The sequence below is a fragment of the Garra rufa genome, chromosome 18 (genome assembly GCF_049309525.1).
Source record: "Garra rufa chromosome 18, GarRuf1.0, whole genome shotgun sequence".
NCBI lineage: Eukaryota > Metazoa > Chordata > Actinopteri > Cypriniformes > Cyprinidae > Garra > Garra rufa.
The window spans coordinates 1,895,640-1,914,333 of NC_133378.1; the positions used below are offsets into that span (position 1 = coordinate 1,895,640).

At 37.8% G+C, this 18,694-nt stretch overlaps 2 protein-coding genes across 7 annotated transcripts in view; one reads left to right on the forward strand and one right to left on the reverse strand.

Annotated features, from left to right (window-relative positions):
* The first annotated feature begins 3,283 nt into the window (after window positions 1-3,283).
* irf10 (interferon regulatory factor 10) lies at window positions 3,284-15,800 on the forward strand. 5 transcript variants are annotated; one of them, XM_073823144.1, is made up of 9 exons: window positions 3,284-3,384; window positions 3,501-3,678; window positions 3,970-4,159; window positions 4,314-4,390; window positions 4,521-4,566; window positions 4,649-4,738; window positions 4,902-5,288; window positions 5,368-5,486; window positions 15,434-15,800. In XM_073823144.1, exons 2-9 carry the CDS (start codon window positions 3,505-3,507, stop codon window positions 15,530-15,532), a joined length of 1,182 nt encoding a protein of 393 aa, XP_073679245.1. In that variant the 5' UTR covers window positions 3,284-3,384; window positions 3,501-3,504; the 3' UTR covers window positions 15,533-15,800. The 5 variants fall into 5 exon arrangements, with proteins under 5 accessions (XP_073679245.1, XP_073679248.1, XP_073679247.1 ...); XM_073823147.1 differs by having other exon boundaries at window positions 4,521-4,551; XM_073823146.1 differs by having other exon boundaries at window positions 4,524-4,566.
* Window positions 15,801-16,760: 960 nt separating this feature from the next.
* LOC141291196 (uncharacterized) overlaps window positions 16,761-18,694 on the reverse strand; it is a 52,150-nt gene continuing 50,216 nt past the window's right edge. For both annotated transcript variants that reach the window (XM_073823367.1, XM_073823368.1), the window contains exon 3: window positions 16,761-18,042. In XM_073823367.1, the coding sequence (XP_073679468.1) occupies window positions 17,650-18,042 (393 nt within the window). In that variant the 3' untranslated portion in view covers window positions 16,761-17,649. The remainder of the gene's footprint in view (window positions 18,043-18,694) is intronic.

Sequence of the window (18,694 nt, forward strand, 5' to 3'; positions counted from 1 at the left end):
GTGTCATATATAAAGCATACAATAAAGCAAAAAATGTCAGTAGAGAAGAATGCCTTGGTGCAAAGGCAAAAATCAAGTAATTTTGAGAATTCTGTTTATTTTGTTACACAATATAGTACAGAGGCTAATCTTTATGAGTGATCCTCACCTCAGGGAAGTTTTACCTACATCTCCTTCTATTGTGTTTAAAAGAGCTCCAACTCTTAAAGATAAACTGGTGACAAGTCATCTTTCCTCTAGAAGATTAAATACTTGGTTAGGTCCAAATGGAGGAAATTACAGATGTGGCAACTGCAATCATTGTGAGAATATGGTGAAGATAAACACATTCATTGACGTAACATCAGGACGTGAGTTTAAGATAAATTCATTCATTAACTGTAGTACTTCATTTGTGGTGTATCGGTTAGAATGTCCTTGTTGTTGTTTCTACTTAGGGATGACACAAAGGAAATTGAAGCTGAGATTGACAGAACATAAAAATGCTATACGAATCTGCAATCCACATTACCCCATGTCCTTACATTATAGAGATGAAAATCATGGTAATCCCATTACATTGAAAATAGTGGGTATTGAGCATGTTCCGAGGTCAATTAGGAGAGGAGATAGAATAAGAAGGTTACAACAGAGAGAGTCCTTTTGGATTTATACATTAAAAGCAACTCAATTCCCAGGTTTAAATCGAGAATTGGATTTTTCTCCTTTTTTGTAACTGATCTGAATGTTTTCTACGTAATATATATATATATATATATATATATATATATATATATATATATATATATATATATATATATATATTGTACTTTTTCAAAATTCTATTGAAATTTATATTCATATTTTATTTTTTTTCTTCATTTTAATTATTATAAACTTATTTATTGGGTAGGCTTATAATTGTGAAAAGTATGTCTCTGTGTTGTCTTGATACCTAATCAGGTGACCATGTCATGTGATAAATTGATTGTTTAAGTGGATTCTGAGTGTGTTTACAAAATATATTTCTTTATGGACCTAATTATGCAGGAAATAATAAACATAGCCATATATCTGGTATTCGTATCTGAAATTGATTCGTGATTTGGGCCAAAGGGGCAGGGTTAAGTTGTGCCGGTGGGATGTTGAGTAAAGCCGAGTTCAGACTGCACGATTTTCAAAGCAATTGCGTCACAGATGTTTTCACACTGCATGACTATCTGGGGTAGCATTCCGTCTCTGCTGTGTTCACGCTGCACGATGGATCGGCGACAGGGGGTTTCACACTGCATGACTTTACAATAGGAAGAATCGCCGACAACTTTGTCCCGGTCCGCAAACTACGTCTCACAACCAAACACACGCGACAAGTGACATGGAAACAACGCGAGGTCAGGCGTGCAAGTTCTCACGTGAGACTGGGATTATTATAAAAAAAAATGGTAGCCCGCAAGAAGCTTGTCATACAAATAGCATGTGCACTCATTTGCAGCGAAAAGAAAAGAAGCCGAAGCTATTCTTGTTGATATTGTGGTCTATACCTTCGTAACTCCTCCCCCAACTTCCCGCTGGCCTGGATGTTGCTCTCTCATTGGCTGTAGGTAATCGCCGATGTGATTTTCAGTCAGATCACCTTTCACACGGCATGATTTTGAATCGCCGACAGGTCCAGATATTTAGCATGCCAAATATCTCACGGGTGTCGGCGACACGTCGGCGATTCTCTCAGATGGCGTCTTTGATAGTTCACACTGTGTGATTGTCACTCACGTGAACGAGCACCGATTTGCCTGTGATTACGGGCATTTGTCGGCGATTTCTCAAAACCTGTCAGCGAGTCAAAATCGGGGCTAAAATCATGCAGTCTGAACTAGGCTTAATAGTCTAGAGCAGGGTTCCCCAAATCTTACCCTGGAGGTCCAATGCGCTGTAGAGTTTAGCTCCAACCCTGATCACACTCACCTACCTCACCTAGACCATCTAGACCAGAGGGATGTTCCATAAAACAAGTTTACCAAATAAGCCAGATAAGCCAAATAAGCTAAAAATAAGTCAGACTAACTGAAATTAGCCTGGCTTATTTGGTAAACTTGTTTTAATGGAACATCCACCAGGGCTGCCCAACCCTGTTCCTGGAGATCTACCTGCCTGCAGACCTTAGTTCCAGTCCTGCTCCAGTCCACAGCTGTCTGTAAACATCACATGCTACCTGAGAGATTAATTAGCTGGTTCAGGGGTGTTTGATTAGGGTAGGAGCTGAACTTTGTAGGATGGTAGATCTCCAGGAACAGGGTTGGACATACCTGATCTAGACCCACATACCCACAGGGGATAATCTGTGTGAGGAGCGTGTCTCATCAGTGTTTGATTTACCTGTGGTTTGTTTAGTTTGGCTCACACTAATTTTTTGAGTTTTGAGTTTGCACTGTTATTAAAGAGAAGTTTTATTCAGTTTTTTTTAAGTGGCCTAAGTCACAATGGGAGGTTCAGAAAAAAAAGTTACTTTATTCTTATATGTTACATAATTGACACAGCGTTTTATTGACACAGAGCGTTCTAATGATTCACAAATATCATATATTGTGTATTTGAGTTTTTTTTTGTGTTTTCCGAAAAAGTAGAAAATATGATAAATAGTTTAATAGGGTAACGATATCTAAATAAACCTTAAATGAGTAATTTTGTATTGAATTTGTCTCGATATTTTATTACATTTCATAACATTAAAATGTTCTTTTTTAAAGTAAAGACTGGCACAACTCACCCCACTCTCCCCTGAAGTTTTTTCACTATAAATGTACTTGAGTAAGAGTAAAAGTACCTATCTTTAAATATACTCTAAAAGTAAATGTAGGACATTAACTATTGTTGTTGTTGGTGGTGTTATCATGATCAATTATTATACAGAATCCACTCAATACCGCTGAAATTTGAGATTTTGTTTGGCGCTGGCTCGCGAATCCTTTTAAGAGTAAACCCGATGAAAATAAGAGATTCACTGTGACGTGCAGACACCTTCCTGGATTGTAACGGGAGTTTTAGCACAAATGCAGAAATCTGAGCTGATTTAGCTTAAACATTTACATGCAGTTTGAATAAATATTATGTTTTATGCTTGCTTAAAGAGAACCATCGGCCACTTACACACTGCAAAGTGTCAGGAGTTTGAACCGCGTTTAAATGACGCACAAGTGAAAGCTTGATGTATTCGTCTTGTTTCTGCATGGCAGAGCTCGGTATGTACATTAAAGGCCAGTATGTGCTGCTTGCCGCAGGCGTACGCGAACATGTCATTTTTAAGAGGGGAACAGTCATTACACGGGAAACCGAAAGTGTTTCACTTCATACTTTTACTTTCACTTTTAAAGCTCACTCACATGTCTGAATGCATGCAATTGTTTAACTGTGAGTTCATGTAAAATTTCATTTCTTTATGACCTTAGCACACGCTTTATAGAGTTGACATAAGTCGTAGTCTGTTAGAACAAGTGTCTGAATATGTGACTGGTGTTATGTTTTAGATTGATGGAAGACAGGTCGAGGCACATGCGACTGAGAGAATGGCTCATAGCGCAGATAGACAGCGGTAAATACGCTGGACTAAGCTGGGAAAATGAGGACAAAACCATGTTCAGGATTCCCTGGAAACACGCTGCCAAACAGGACTACAGACAAAACCAGGACGCCGCGCTTTTTAAGGTAAACATACGTTTTAACCGGTAAACCCACTTAAAATGATGGCGATTAAAATGGTTTTAAGTACCTGTCCGAAAGACCGAAACTGATTACAGCGTCACTTGACAGCTGGAGATTATAAGCATATGTATCTTTTAATTTGTATCATTCGAACTTTATTTAATTGAATTGCCCATTTAAGTCCAGTTTACTTAAAGCACACAGCAAAATTAAAAATGTAGCTGCTGTATGCAAATACATTTAGACAGAAAACAGATTAAACACCCATCTCCAAACACTGTGTGCACATCTCAGGCATGGGCCATGTACAAGGGTAAATTTCAAGAGGGCAGGGACAAAGCAGACCCCTCTACGTGGAAAACGCGGCTGCGTTGCGCCCTCAACAAGAGCACAGACTTCCAGGAGGTTCCTGAGCGCAGTCAGCTGGATATCTCTGAGCCCTATAAGGTCTACCGTATCCTGGATGACACAGGAAGACTTGCAGGTATTATGACAGATCTGAACTTGTGTTCCTCAAACCTCAGCCACCCATCACCCAAATCTCACTTCCTCATTATTATAAATATGCTGTATATACACAGTCATTTTCAAAACTAGCTTCAGATATAAGCTAGTCTTATACTCATTGTGTCTTCAAGAAACAGCTGGAAATCCAGTGATATTGCAGGACACTGACTGCAACAAAGCCTTGAGAGAGCCACATCTGGCCAATCAGGTACTGTTCAGTGACATCTCCTGTGGAAATCCCCACACACTACACTGACTGGATGACATCTTTTCTGCCTCCTACTGGACAGTTGGAGTATGTTTTGTGTGACATAGTAATAGTTTATTTTCACTCCCAGCAGGACAGTTCATTCGGGGACTCAAACAAAGGTGCTGGATGGAGTGGTTAGTGTTTTAGTTCAAATAACAATAACTGACTAACAAACAAACAAAAACAGTTTTTCAGTTTGATTGTGTGTATTTGCAGTGAATGGCAGGGCGTATGCGTGCCCCAGTACAGGCACTAACTCCAATCTTCAGTCTGTTCCTCTGTATCCATCTCAGCTCCCCATAAATGGTGAGAGAAGCTTTAGCTAATGTTTCTTCAGTTTAGTACCAACTTGATTGTAAAGAAAAACTCATTGCGAGTAAAACGGTAGATTAGGTGCAATATCCATGTACAGAGAAATCTTAATTCGGTGTTAAAAATGTACTGATGTTTTCGGTGTGTACGTGTGTAGACTGCCGCCTGGAGGTGCGATTGTTCTATCACGGTAACCTGGTGCAGAATCTGGTAACTACGTCTCCAGACGGATGCTTCATTCTGCACGGCTGTGCTCCGGTCGGGAACGAGCGCATCTACGGGCCCTGTGAAGCCAAGAACGTCTTCTTCCCCCGTCCAGACGTCGTACACCTGCCCCCGGGCATCGCTGACGCCATGACCCGTCTGCTGCCCCATCTGGAGAAAGGTGTGCTGGTGTGGGTGGCCCCAGACGGTGTGTTCATCAAGCGCTTCTGCCAGGGCCGCGTGTACTGGGACGGCCCCTTGGCAGAGTACAGACAGAAACCAAACAAACTAGAGAGAGAGAGGACCTGCAAACTCCTGGATATGACCATCTTCATGCAAGGTGAAGAAGGGGAGGGTCAGTACTTTTTTACATTTCTGTGAGCATGTCCTCACACTGTTTCCTGTGTTCTTGGGTTCAGAGTTACAAAACCACCAGCAGGGCACTGGTCCCGAGCCACAATACACAGTGGATCTGTGCTTCGGAGAGGAGTTCCCTGACCCCAGCCAGCCAAAGAACAAGAAGCTCATCACAGCACAGGTGAGAGTTCAGTGGCATTAGTCCTCAAGCATGGACTGTTGAGTTTGTACACTCTTAAAAATAAAGGTGCTTTAAAATGTTCTTCACAGCAATGCCATAGAAGAACCATTTTTGGTTCCACAAAGAACCATTCAATCAAAGGTTCTTAAAAAAACATTCTTTCTTACCTTTTTAGAATCTGAAGAACCTTCTTTCACCACAAATATCTTCTTCAGATATTAAAGGTTCTTTATGGAACCATTTCGACAAAAATGTTTCTTCTATGGCATCGTGAAGCACCTTTATTTTTAAGAGCGTATAAGAGGATCTCTAAAAGCAAAACAGCGGTGTTTCATTCATGAATGAAGGTGCGTTTTTGAAGGAATCTAGTGATTCATGATTATCCATTCACTTATGCCACCTCTGAGCCTCATTAAACGTCTAAAAATGCACTTAAAAGCCACTTTTGTGGTCTTCTGTGCCACCTCTGTAGTATTTTTTATTAATACTACTTTTATATGATTGGTAACTTATTTGTCTTATTCTGCTTATTATTATATTGTTTTAATTAGAAATTTTAAAAAGCTTATAAATACACATTTTTGAATTTGACATAGATAATGACATACTTTTAATCAAATTTGAAAAATGCCATTACAAAGGTAAAAACAAAATGCCATTGTAAATCACTTTAAGGAGCCAAATATCACCTCATATTAGGAAGGCAATTTTTTTTAAATCAGAATTATTTATTACTGATCAGAAGATGCTTCTACATTTATATTAGGAGGACAAGCGCTACAAGAAGGGAAAAAACTGCTTATAAAGTGGGTGTGTGACAGGTTTGGCTCTGGAATGGTGTTTGGCTGAGGAAAAAGTTTCAGTCAAAGTAATTTTTTTTTTGCTTTAATCCCTGTGAATATCACTCAAGTTTTTAATTAAGATTTAAGATCAAGATTTAAGTATACACTGATTCTTATGTCACAAAGTGATTCAGAGAAGAGCAGTGATTCTCTCGTTTTCTTTTGTTGTTTGAATAATATTAAATAACTTTAAGACCAGCTGCTCAGATCTAATATACTGACAAGCATTTGTTTATTTAACTCCCTGTTTATGTTCTCTTAAGACATAACTGACTGAGTTTAAGTGAAAACTTGCGAAGACAGACATAATTTTTTCGTCACAGCTCAATGTGCTTTCAACTCTTTTAATCCCGAGCATTTCCGGCAGGTGACCATATAGGCTACTATGACAGTCTTGTGACTTGATTCGACCGGTTTGGATGTTACGTAGGAAGGGTGACAAAGCACTGTTTAAAGGAAAGGAACTGAATGTGGCATTGTGCTTTCACAATTGTTGGAAGCCAAGATTAAAAATGAAAGTAAAATTCCGTTAATGGCACAGTCCTAATCATTAAATCATCTTTGAGAACAAGGAGGCCCCCTGGTAGTTAGCAACATTTGCAACTTGGGTGCTTGTGTATAGGAAGGACTAGGATTGCCACAGATGCTCAATTGGATTTAAATCTTGGGAATTTAGAAGCCAAGGTGACTGGCCTCTGTTTACTTGCTGGCTAATGTATCCTACCCCTTACATTCTAAGGCAGCGGTTCTTTATCCTGGTCCTCACGACCACCTGCTCTGCACATTTTGTATGTATCACTTATCGTTTCAGATGTTTGTTGACTGTGAGCGCCCTGTGATGATTCCAGTTCGAACGGAGCACATATGTTTCATTTAAAGGGTATTAAAATGGCATACTGCAAAGCAAAAATGACTAACTACTTTGGGTTACTTTTTTATAGCTGAAGAGTGTTAATCTTTCTTCCCCTGGGTTCCACTGTACAGATGTGAATTTACATTTCCTGTCTGAGGCATATTCATTTCACCTTTGGCGTGAAAATGCTTTTAACTTTTTCCAAAAATAGTACTTTTTATATTAAAAACAGATTCAAAAAATAATGTAAAAGTAACACATTACTTTCCAAAAAAGTAACTAAATAACGGAATTAGCTACTTTTTAAGGAGTAAAGCAATATTGTAATACATTACTTTTAAAAGTAACTTTGACGAACACTCATCGGAAGACAGTTCATTCGTGGAGCTCTCTTCTAAAGAGCTGATGATCTGAATCAGGTGTGTTAAACAAGAGAGATGCCATACTATCATACTACTCTTACTATATCGGCAGTACCCAGTATGCATATGGCCAGAATCTGCAAAATATAACTCAAGTACACTGAAATCTGTGTTCAGAATGGCATACTATCATACAACTACTACTATATTACAGTATGCTATGTGTATACTGTATGTATAATAGTATGTGAATTTCTGTATGCATGGAATGCCTGGATTACCTGCTACATTTGCTGAAATATGATGTATGCATCTGAAGACACTGCATGGGATACTGTTTCCCAGAATGCAATGTGCTCCATGTGACGTTTCATCTTAAAATGCGTGAGTAAACTGGAGGTGGGAAATAGTAATTATAAATGTAACACATGTATATGTACACATATACATATACATATACATGTAAACTATCATAAACAGGACTGCAAATGATTTCTGCAGAATCAGTGGTGCAGTGAGTAAAAATGGGAGACGTGTGCTTTTTGACGCGATTAATCGCCGTTCGAACTCATGCTTCTCCTTTTCCCATCACATACCAAACCAGAAAGGCATTTAAAAAATAAAGTAAATATTTGAAAAGTGGGATAAAAAACCCTGCCAGTACTTAACTACAGTACTTAAGTATAAATATCTTCCACCAAACTACTATTTACATTCCTGTTGCTAAAGAAAAGGCTGCTATTTTAGTGTAAACAGAAGTTATCATTATTTGCACTTAGTGTGACTAGAATATATCCGTTTTTCCACTTGTAACTGCCAAAAATATCATTGTTCAGTTAAAGACAGCTCAGTGTTGATTCAGTTCTGTCCAACAGGTAAAAGTTCATCAATTATGGAATGAGTTCAATTGGGCAATATAGCATTGTTTACTAGTATGAAGCCTTATTTACAAGCCTTTATAAAAATAACTGTCAGCACATTTGTTTGTAAAGTAACAACCTCGACAGCTGTGCTGAATTCATGTTAAGTGACCAGCATACTACTCAAATTTTTTTTGTTGCTTCAAGGTCAAGGTCAAGGTAGCATTTATTGTCTCCCTTAGGAGAAATTTGTTTTAGATTAGGGAAACTGCTGCCACATCAAGACATAACACATAACGTACAACATATAAAATAAAATAAAAATAAAACACATTCCAATCCCAAAATCCTACATCATAAAAACAATACATATGTGACCCTGGACCACAAAACCAGTCTTAAGTCGCTGGGGTATATTTGTAGCAATAGCCAAAAATACATTGCATGGGTCAAAATTTTAGATTTTTCTTTTATGCCAAAAATCGTTAAGAAATTAAGTGAAGATCATGTTTCATGAAGATTTTTTGTAAAATTCCTACTGTAAACATGTTAAAATGTTATTTTTGATTTGTAATATGCATTGTTAAGAACCTAATTTGGACAACTTTAAAGGTGATTTTCTCAGTCTTTTTGATTTTTTTGCATCCTCAGATTTCTGATTTCAAATAGATGTATCTCAGTCAAATATTGCCCTATCCTAACAAACCATACATCAATAGAAAGCTTATTTATTGAGCTTTCATATGATGTATAAATCTCAGTTTTGTCAAATTTAACCTTACGACTGGTTTTGTGGTCCAGGGTCACATATATCATATATCATAACACAACACTGCCTTCTGTTCCAGCCTCTTGTACCCTCTATTACCATTATTTATCTTCCTGCAGTTGCTCATTAATTAATTTAATGGACAACGGTAAAAATGAATATTTATATCGGTTATACTTGCATAATGTAACCCTGTATCTCCGACCAGAGTTCATCAGCGTATACTCAGGATACAAAACATGCGAAGGGTCTAATAAAATCTATGCTTATTGTATACTGTTTCACACATTATTCTTCAATAAATAGTAGGCCGTATGCACTGTGTACTGGGCAGTAAGCAGTAGATAAGTATGCCATTTGGAACACAGCCCTGGAAAATATGCAGAGCGGGGGGTCGCGAGGGCCAGGATTAAGAATCGCTGTTCTAACAGAGATTGTCTTACTATTGATGATGAGAGGGTCTGTATTATTACTATTGGAGAAAGCATAACGCTCAACTTGGATCACATTACAGACTTGATGTCATTGAATTTTAGTCAGAGTTGTGCGACGCTCATTCACCGTTTGTGGATACCATAGGAATGAATGAGAATTGCCGTAAGCTGAATTCCACCTCTTGCAAAAAGTTAGTCACTTTTCTTGTAAACTAAAAATAGATAAAGACAAAAGTATTGTTTTGTGTAAACCACGTTGAAGATTAGCCGATAGCTATTCAATAATTGATAAGCTATTTCCTCAAAAAAGGCTAAAGGTTGCAGGCTTGCCTTCCAGTGGATTCAATTCTAGGGCATGCGATTATTTTACAGGAAACACATAGCTATGAAGTAGTGCACCACCAGACTTCAAGTTATTTCACAAAACCCACAAAGACACTTACCAAGCCAATAAATATGACTAGTAGGGTAGGATAAAAAACAATGTCCATGTTTCCCCACCCAAATTACCTTTGATTACCTACGCAAAGCATGCACACTTTTTTCTCTCACTCTCTCCACACTAGTGTTGATTTTTGCGGCCGATTTTAATTTTAGTTTTAGTCAAGTCTTTGTGTGAAGCTGTAATTTTAGTTTTTATTAGTTTTAGTCATGTTCATATACTTTTTAGTCTAGTCATGTTTTAGTTGACTAAAAGTCTGAGCATTTTAGTCTTATTTTAGTCAGAATTACCCATGACTATTTTCGTCTAGTTTTAGTCGACGAAAATTGATGACATTTTCGTCTAGTTTTAGTCGATGAAAACTGATGACATTTAGTAAATGTTTTGTCAATGAAATTTGTATTTTAGTCTATTTTTAGTAATGCAATTTTATTTAACCCAGTCAATATAGTATAAGTACCTAGCAGTATAGACGAAACCAAAGTTTTTTTTTGTTTTTTTTTTAGCCAAACCCATTTCAAACAAGGTTATCTTATATTATTGTTACCTTATAAGCTCAAGAATACATCCATTCCAGACATGGAAGATGCTCTAATTTGAAATTACAACATTTATTTTACCTACCGAACATGTTAGAAGTACACACACATAAATTGAAATAAATAAAAAATAAAAACAATAAATAAAATAAAATAAATAAAATTGCATCCCATGACAATGCCAGAAAAAAGTTTAACAAACTTGACTGCTTCGTATTCTGATTCAAACAACACAAACTCCTTGCGCAGGTTTCAAGTGTCATTCACTTCTTTATTAAGAATAAATCATAATACGAATAAATATGTACGTGTAGTTTTGTGCATTTTCATTTTGTAGTAATTCCCGCTTCAAAAGCACTTCTGATTAATAATAATATTAGTCAATTTAACAATATTCTTAATTTACTTTGATCATCTATGGCTACACAAATCCTGCTTGTACTTTTATAAGTTTATTTACAGATTAATTCATTTGTGTAAGTAAAATATTTCTTATGGTTTTCGTAGCACACATTGATTCTGGGACGCAAAAAAAAAAAACGTTTTCCACCTTTGACCACAAGATGTCATTAGTGTACTGTACAACGTGTTGAAAAGCTTCGAGTAATGAAGCTTTTTAGATCCAGTTGAGGGGAACGCTTTGGTGCTTCGAAAAGCTTAATTTTGCCATCACTAAAAAGTAGGAAAAAATGTATGAGTCGTTTCTTCTTTTTCTCCCAAAGATGGATCACAGCTGACCAGCCATCGCTCCCTTTCTCCCCGTCAGACTTAACTTTGTCTGTAGTCGTCTTCTGTCTAGATAATTCCGTGAGTGGGGCTTGAGAAAGTGACGTCGACAGCGGTTTAGGATAGAAGGGATACAGCTCTGGCTACTGGGCATGCGCACATCAATCTAACGTTATAACATTTTGTTACGTCTAGTTTTCGTCCCCGAAAATGAAGAGACATTTTAGCATAGTTTTTATTTTGTAAACCACATTTAGTCTTGTTTTTATTCGTCAACGATATTGCATTATACATTTTATTATAGTCATCGTCACATGACCAGCATTTTCGTTTCGTTTCGTCTCTTTTTCATCACGTGATAAAGGTTCGTTGACGACGATGTTTAGTCATAATTTTCGTTGACAAAAGCAACACTACTCCACACTTATGCACATACTGTACAGGCACACACAAACCCAGACACTTGTTGTCTTAAAGGTGCCATAGATTTGTTCCTAGAATGAAATGGTCTGTTATTACCTTATTTGGAAGATCCATTAAAGGGATAGTTCACCCAAAAATGAAAATGTGATGTTTTCTGCTTACCCCCAGGGCATCCAAGATGTAGGTGACTTTGTTTCTTCAGCAGAACACAAACCAAGATTTTTAACTTAAACCGTTGCAGTCTGTTAGTGATTTAATGGCAGTGGATGGGCACCAAACCTTTGAAAGTAAAAAAAAAAAAAAAACCATGCACAAACAAATCCAAATTACACCCTGCGGCTCGTGACGATACATTGATGTTCTAAGACACGAAATGATCGTTTTTTTTGCGAGAAACCGAACAGTATTTATATATATATTTTTTTACCTTTGATACACAGCAATGTCCAACTAGGCTCAGCATCTGCCATTAAACGGCTAACAGACTGCAACGGTTTGAGTTAAAAATCTTTGTTTGTGTTCTGCAGAAGAAACAAAGTCACCTACATCTTGGATGCCCTGGGGGTAAGCAGATAAACATAACGTTTTCATTTTTGGGTGAACTATTTCTATTTATAATAATGATGAGCTCTGCTCTGATTGGCTGTTTCACAGAGCGGCTCATTTAGCAGCACAGCAGGAAGGAAACACATGGAGGAAAATATATATTTAATTATGGAGCTGTAGCCACTATTAATATGCGGGGCATTGAAACTGCCCTTTTGAATGCACAATAACTTTTTACTTTCACTTTTGAGATTTGCAATCGCAGGTGCTCTGTGTAATGTTATACTACAGGCAGTACTTACCATATTTGACAAGTTTAGATGCTTGTTAGTGATGCTCAGGATCTGTAAATCATTCATCGTCCGCACAGTCATCTCTCCTTACTCTGTTTATGTGTAAGTGAAATCTTATGTACTGCAATGTAACAGGCTAGTGCTAGCAAGAAGCTAACTGTGTCCATTTAGTGACTCGCCTTATTTTATTAGATCGCCTTATTTGTTTTCCATTACTTTCTGAGTACAGACCCAACCCATCCCTGCACTTAACATCCCCTGCACAGCCAGGAACATAACATTTATTCCCGTAATCTGCCATTTTCGCTATTGTCCTCATTTTGTTTTTTCATAATAGCCTACCTGCAGAACTTCTGATGATTGGGCTGTGCAAATGTTGGGGGCGTAACTATTAATGATCGCGACTATTACGAATTTAAGGAAATTGGTTGCCTTGAAAGAAAAGAAAAAAGTAACGTGGGTTGATGAGTATACATGAGTACATGAACATGAGTATATTTATTCTTTAAACATTTATTTGAAGATCAATTCACTTAATGCATAGCTAATTTTACTTTTAAATCATTTTTGTTCTGTCCAATTACTAATTAAGTAAAGGTTTTATTATTATTTTTTAAATGTGTTAAACTAGAAATTTTAACTAAGCAAATAACAAAAGTACATTTTCTGTTTTATTTGGAACTGTTCATTTGAAAAGCGACAATACACAGTCAAGGAACATCATGCTTTGTCTTGATAGCTTTCCTCAAGGTTATTTAGACCTTTGGCTGATCTCTCAATGCCTGGTGAGCTTCTCAGAAACAAGTAGAATTAAAGAGTTAAAGATCTCCATGTCAACCTTGAATATGTTTGAAACAGTGGCAAAAATCTTCATTTATGTCTTGAGAATTGTTTTTTTTCCCCATAAAGTAACATGATCAGCTTCAAACTGTAGCATAAGAATTCTTCATATGCATGTCGTGATTAAAACAAGCAAATGGTTCTGTTGTCTGTGCCCATGTTTAAGCCTATGATGTTTAAATCACTGTGCTCTCTTTTTACAGATGTGTGGGAAATACTCTTTCACAGCATCTCTTTCTGTGGCCTGCAACAAAGTAATTTTTTTTTTATAGAAAAACCCACCAGAGAGTAGCTACAGTTTTGTATTTATTCCATTAGCTACTTACTTTAAACTTAGCATCCACTTCAAAATACAACATCGTTGCTAATGTGAACTGTAATGCTCGCACCAGATTCAGCGGTGCAGCTCTCATCCTCTTGCTCTTCTCTCTCCTCCTCTGGAAGTGCAGTGTGCAGGGGTTAAAGCGTGATGTGCAAACGTGAGAAAAGTAGCTGGCTAGTAACTGAAAATGTGGATCAAACAATGTTTGACACTTGCAACCAGAAGAAAATGGTGTTCGTTAACCAATGTGGGGGATGGGCTGACGAGGTACCTACCAGCCAATTTTGCTTGCATGTTCCCATTGGTGTTGCCAGATTGGGTCAACGATTTCAATCCTAAAAGCTCTCCAAAACTGGCCCACTTAGCTACAAGTTCAAAATCTGCAGCATACGCAACATCATTGTGATTGATTGGGTGGAGTACATGCACACTTGGGTTTTGTTTGTTTACATTTGAAAACATGCAAACTGATCCCAAACCAGCCTAAATTTTGTCCACCCACCCAAGCTCACACAATTAAATTCAACACCACCCTATCTAGCAACACTAGTTTCCATTTTGCATTGCCTAAAGAAACTGCCAATCACAGTTTCAAATACTGTGTTCTGTTAAATGATACAGTCTTCACCTTTGAAAAAACGCAATTCAGTGATTCTCAACTTTTTTACTCCAAGCCTCTCCTTTCTGAATCAATACTGCAAGGCCCCCCAACCTTTTCTATTCACAAAAACCTTTGTATTCTAGTGAACCTTTTGTATTCTAGTTATATTCTAGTCTTAAGCCCGAAACACAATGCACGATTTTCAGCTGTCCCAGACAAAATTGTGGCGATTTCTGTGATCATGGCTCCTAATCTGTGGTCCTATGTCTACGACCCACGTTTATTGACCAGCCAATAAAAATGCGACATGAAATCAACGTGACATAGCGCAAACATTTAAAACTGCTTACATCAAGCTCTTCTTCCTTCCTCTTTCAGTCTACATGCCTGTCGTACCCAAGTTCATTAGATCCATGTCGCACAGTGTGATCAGAAATGATCTAAAATTGTGCAATGTGTAGAAGACACAAAGACATGATCTTTTATATAAGACTATAAAATGAGTAAATATACAACAGTCCTAACCTACACTAAACAAAAACCTTCTCCTTACAGAAGTTTTCCATAATAATAAGAACATATGTCATTATAACGAGTTTTTTTTTATATAATAATTACATATTATTCTCATAATTATGACGTTTGGTGATCTCAGATTGACTAAATTAGTCATTATTGTGAGAACTTTTGTCTTGATTTTGGGAAAAGCCTGTATTACGACATATACTTGGTATCATATTATTATGAAACATGACATATATTACACATATAAAGTTAAAGTTATTCACATTTTCAAATATGCCTATAAATTACTTTTTGATTTTACTTATCCCATAATATATGTATTATTTAACAATATAAACAAATACAGTATCCTAAAATTGAAATGTTACCCCTTCCAAATCATGATCATAAATTCTGGTTCATTGATTGACAGGATTCATTTTGTTGTTGTTCCAGGCCCCAGACGTATTTTGATTCAGGGATTTGTGATACTTGTGGTACCTTTTTTTAAGCAGTAGTTAACTACCAGTAGAGGGCACTGTGGAATAATCATACAGTAAATAAATCTTTTCTTTCTGTCTCTGTGTGTAGGTGATTCCTCTGTTTGCTGTAGAGTGTCTCCGCAGGCATAATGCACCTAATAATGTAGAGATGAAGCAATCACCGCCACACAGGAAAACCAATGAATAGACACGCCTTAATCAGAACAGCACACGTTTCAATGTTCTTCTGTAGGAATTCACCTAACAATGATAATAATTAATAATAATACAAAAATGTCTGTATATAATTCCAGTATAACTATTTTTTCATTTACTATATCAAGCTTTATGTTCTTTATAGTCTTATACTAATATTACTAATCATGATACTGATACAATTAGACTATGATTGCTTTATCTTTTTGTAAAATGATGCTTGCAAAATTAAATTAAAATAAAGAGTTTGGTTAGTCTTCTGTGTATTCTTGGTTATTTCAAAAGGAACATATGATTCATATTAGAAAGTACAGCTTGTATTGAAGAGAATGCGTGTCACATTCAGTGCAGCCGTTACATATAGGCAATGTTTAATGCAATGAACTAATGAAAAATAAATCAAATTAAAGCCATCCTGTTTGTCATGGAATAAGTGAATTACCCCTAATTCTGGCATTGTATTCTTTGAAAACCAATCCCAGTGCAGTCATGATGGTACTGCTTTTCACTGTGGAATGATTTCTGCACATCCTAAATGCAAGCCAGTGTTATCAGCCGATAAAACGTATATGGAGTTCGCCTGCCCATCCAGTCCTGATGGTTAATGGTAAAAGAACTTGTCTTTGCTGTCCTCAGTGGAGACTCCAAGTTCAACACACTGGAACAGTGCAGTGAGTTCTGTTTATATCGACTCGTAGCGATGATTGACAGGACTGAATGATTAGGCTCCTCCCAAAGCTGCATTTGGAACTTCATGTAACATTGCCCCTATGTACCGACTGCATGATTTCTTTTCCATACGCTTGACATGTTGCCACACTGCTCATAGGCCATGTTCATACAGCAGCAGAGTACACTCATCATTCCTGTATTTGGGTGATTAAAATGATACGATGATAATTGTGGTTACAGCAACTTACAGAGATGCAGATATGAGTTGTGTGGCATCTGAAGGTTTCCTGGACTCAAATGCTCCTCTCTTTACTGAGATCGAAAAGCTGCCATCATTTATTTAAGATTCAACAGATAAAAATGGCGGCCCAGTTGAATTTCTGTTGTGTCAAATGCAAGACGTCAGTAATAGACACGACATTTCGAGGCTAACAGTGTGAACGTAGCCATAGTAACATCTTAATGTTTTGTATTTCATACATCAGAATGCTGCATCAACATTTGTCGTCTCAATAAGATGTTAAATATGGAATTAGATCCTTTCGATATAAATCTAGAAAGCTGTTCTTTTATTTCTAGCGAACATTCTATTACAGTCTCACAACTTTAAAAATATACATTTTTAGAGCAATTAGAACATTTATAAAGAAAAAAAACTAACAGCGAACATTACCACAAAAGAATAAAAAGAGAGAGAAAAATAAAGTGATAGAGTGTGCTTAATCAAGAGTAAATATACCCGTATCTGAGTTCAAAACACTAGATTTCTGTCCTTTCTCACAAGGAAATGTCAAAGGGAAACCCACAAATCACCAGAGGACTTTCCTGATGTGTCATTAGCACCATCACTCTTTAAAAACACCAGGCCCAGGGTCGCGTGGGGTGGGGAGTTTGGTTTCAGTCTGTCGTTAGTGTCTCTTCCCTTGGTAAGAACCGGCTGGAGCGTAATGCTAAAGTGAACTAGCATATGAGCCCCACACTGAAAGCCTGGCCGAAGGCTGCTAATACATTCAGCTCGCCTGCTAGACTGAAGGTACGGACGCAGTTCATAAGCGTGAAACAAGACTGCATTACGAATATAACAGTAGACTATTTCCTTTAGCATATTCACAGAACACTTGTAACATGATATATTCTCACATATTTGTGTGCTTTGTCTTTTTTTTCTCCGGTAGTATTGGTTTCTTATAATACGGATTAAAAAGACATACCCTGCAGAAAAAGGCTTGAGATTAGCATAACTAAAAGGTGCGTGGCATCACAAAGAAGTGATTTTTGATTGTCTCATTGTGCATTTTGGAACTGGCTAGCATGTGTTGTTCTACATTCTGAAATCACGTTTAACAGGAGAGGCCAGAAGGGGAACAATTTTACTAGCTATTCCATGGTATCTGGTTACCAATACTAACCCTTCCTGTGGTGTGTATTCAAGAAACATTACTGCTGTCTCTCGTGCTTAGAGCCTTGAGGTAAATGGGTGCTAGTCTCGATACCTGGCTCGAGCTCAGGGGCGGACCAGCGTCTCTTGCGGGCGCGGGGACGCTCGCTCAGCAGACTAGAAAAAGAAGGAGGAGGCTGGGCCGCTGGCGGAGACAAAGGTGCGGGGGGAGGGAGCATCCTCTCTGCCATCTCCACCGCGTCCCCTGATCGTACGTGCGGACCGCCGGAGCGAGGTGAAGCAGGTGTGGGAGTCAGGGCCAGACACACGTCGCCGGTGCTGAGCTGACGGCACTGCAGCCCGTACAGCTGGGCGCTCCGCTGGGGACTGCAAGACGACCAGCCGCGGTCCCGGACGAAAAACGGATACTCCGCTAAGACTGTAAGCAGCTCCTGCCGGAACAAGAATGTACATTTCGGTCAGGTTGCAAGCCCGCCTGTGATGACAAGAAAGGAATTTGTACTAAAGAGTCATATTCAGAGAGAGAAATACATATTTGAACAACATTCATCAGTACACGGTTAGCGTAAAAAACACCTGGGGGGACTCCTTTGAGGTCCGACGCTAAAGGGCCCTTGCGGTTCGGTGTACGTGCCCAGTGGACCGCGATTTCTACTGAGCCCCCCCCAGGAGACACTTGATGTGAGGCCTGAGTTTGATTCCACCTCGTTTTGAATCTTACCAGTTTTCAAACAAACTCAAGCAATGTGGTCACTTTGAACCTCAAATGTTATCCTATTTTTAAACCTAAAATCTTAATTCAAGGTCTACTTCTACTACAGAAATAATATTAGAAATGAACCAAAACATTCACAATTCACAACTAAAATATGATTTTGAAGCATTTAATTACTTTCAGTTTTATGACAGCCAATCAAGTTTTTCACAAAACTCTCTAACAAAACAACATTGTTGTGATTTCTCATAGTAAAATAGGTTTATCTTGTTGCAAACTCCAAATACATTTCACTCCAAAATGAATGTGGTAATACGTTGGCTGTCAGTTCATAAAGTCACCTTCCTTAGTCCTCTCAAAAGACAGCA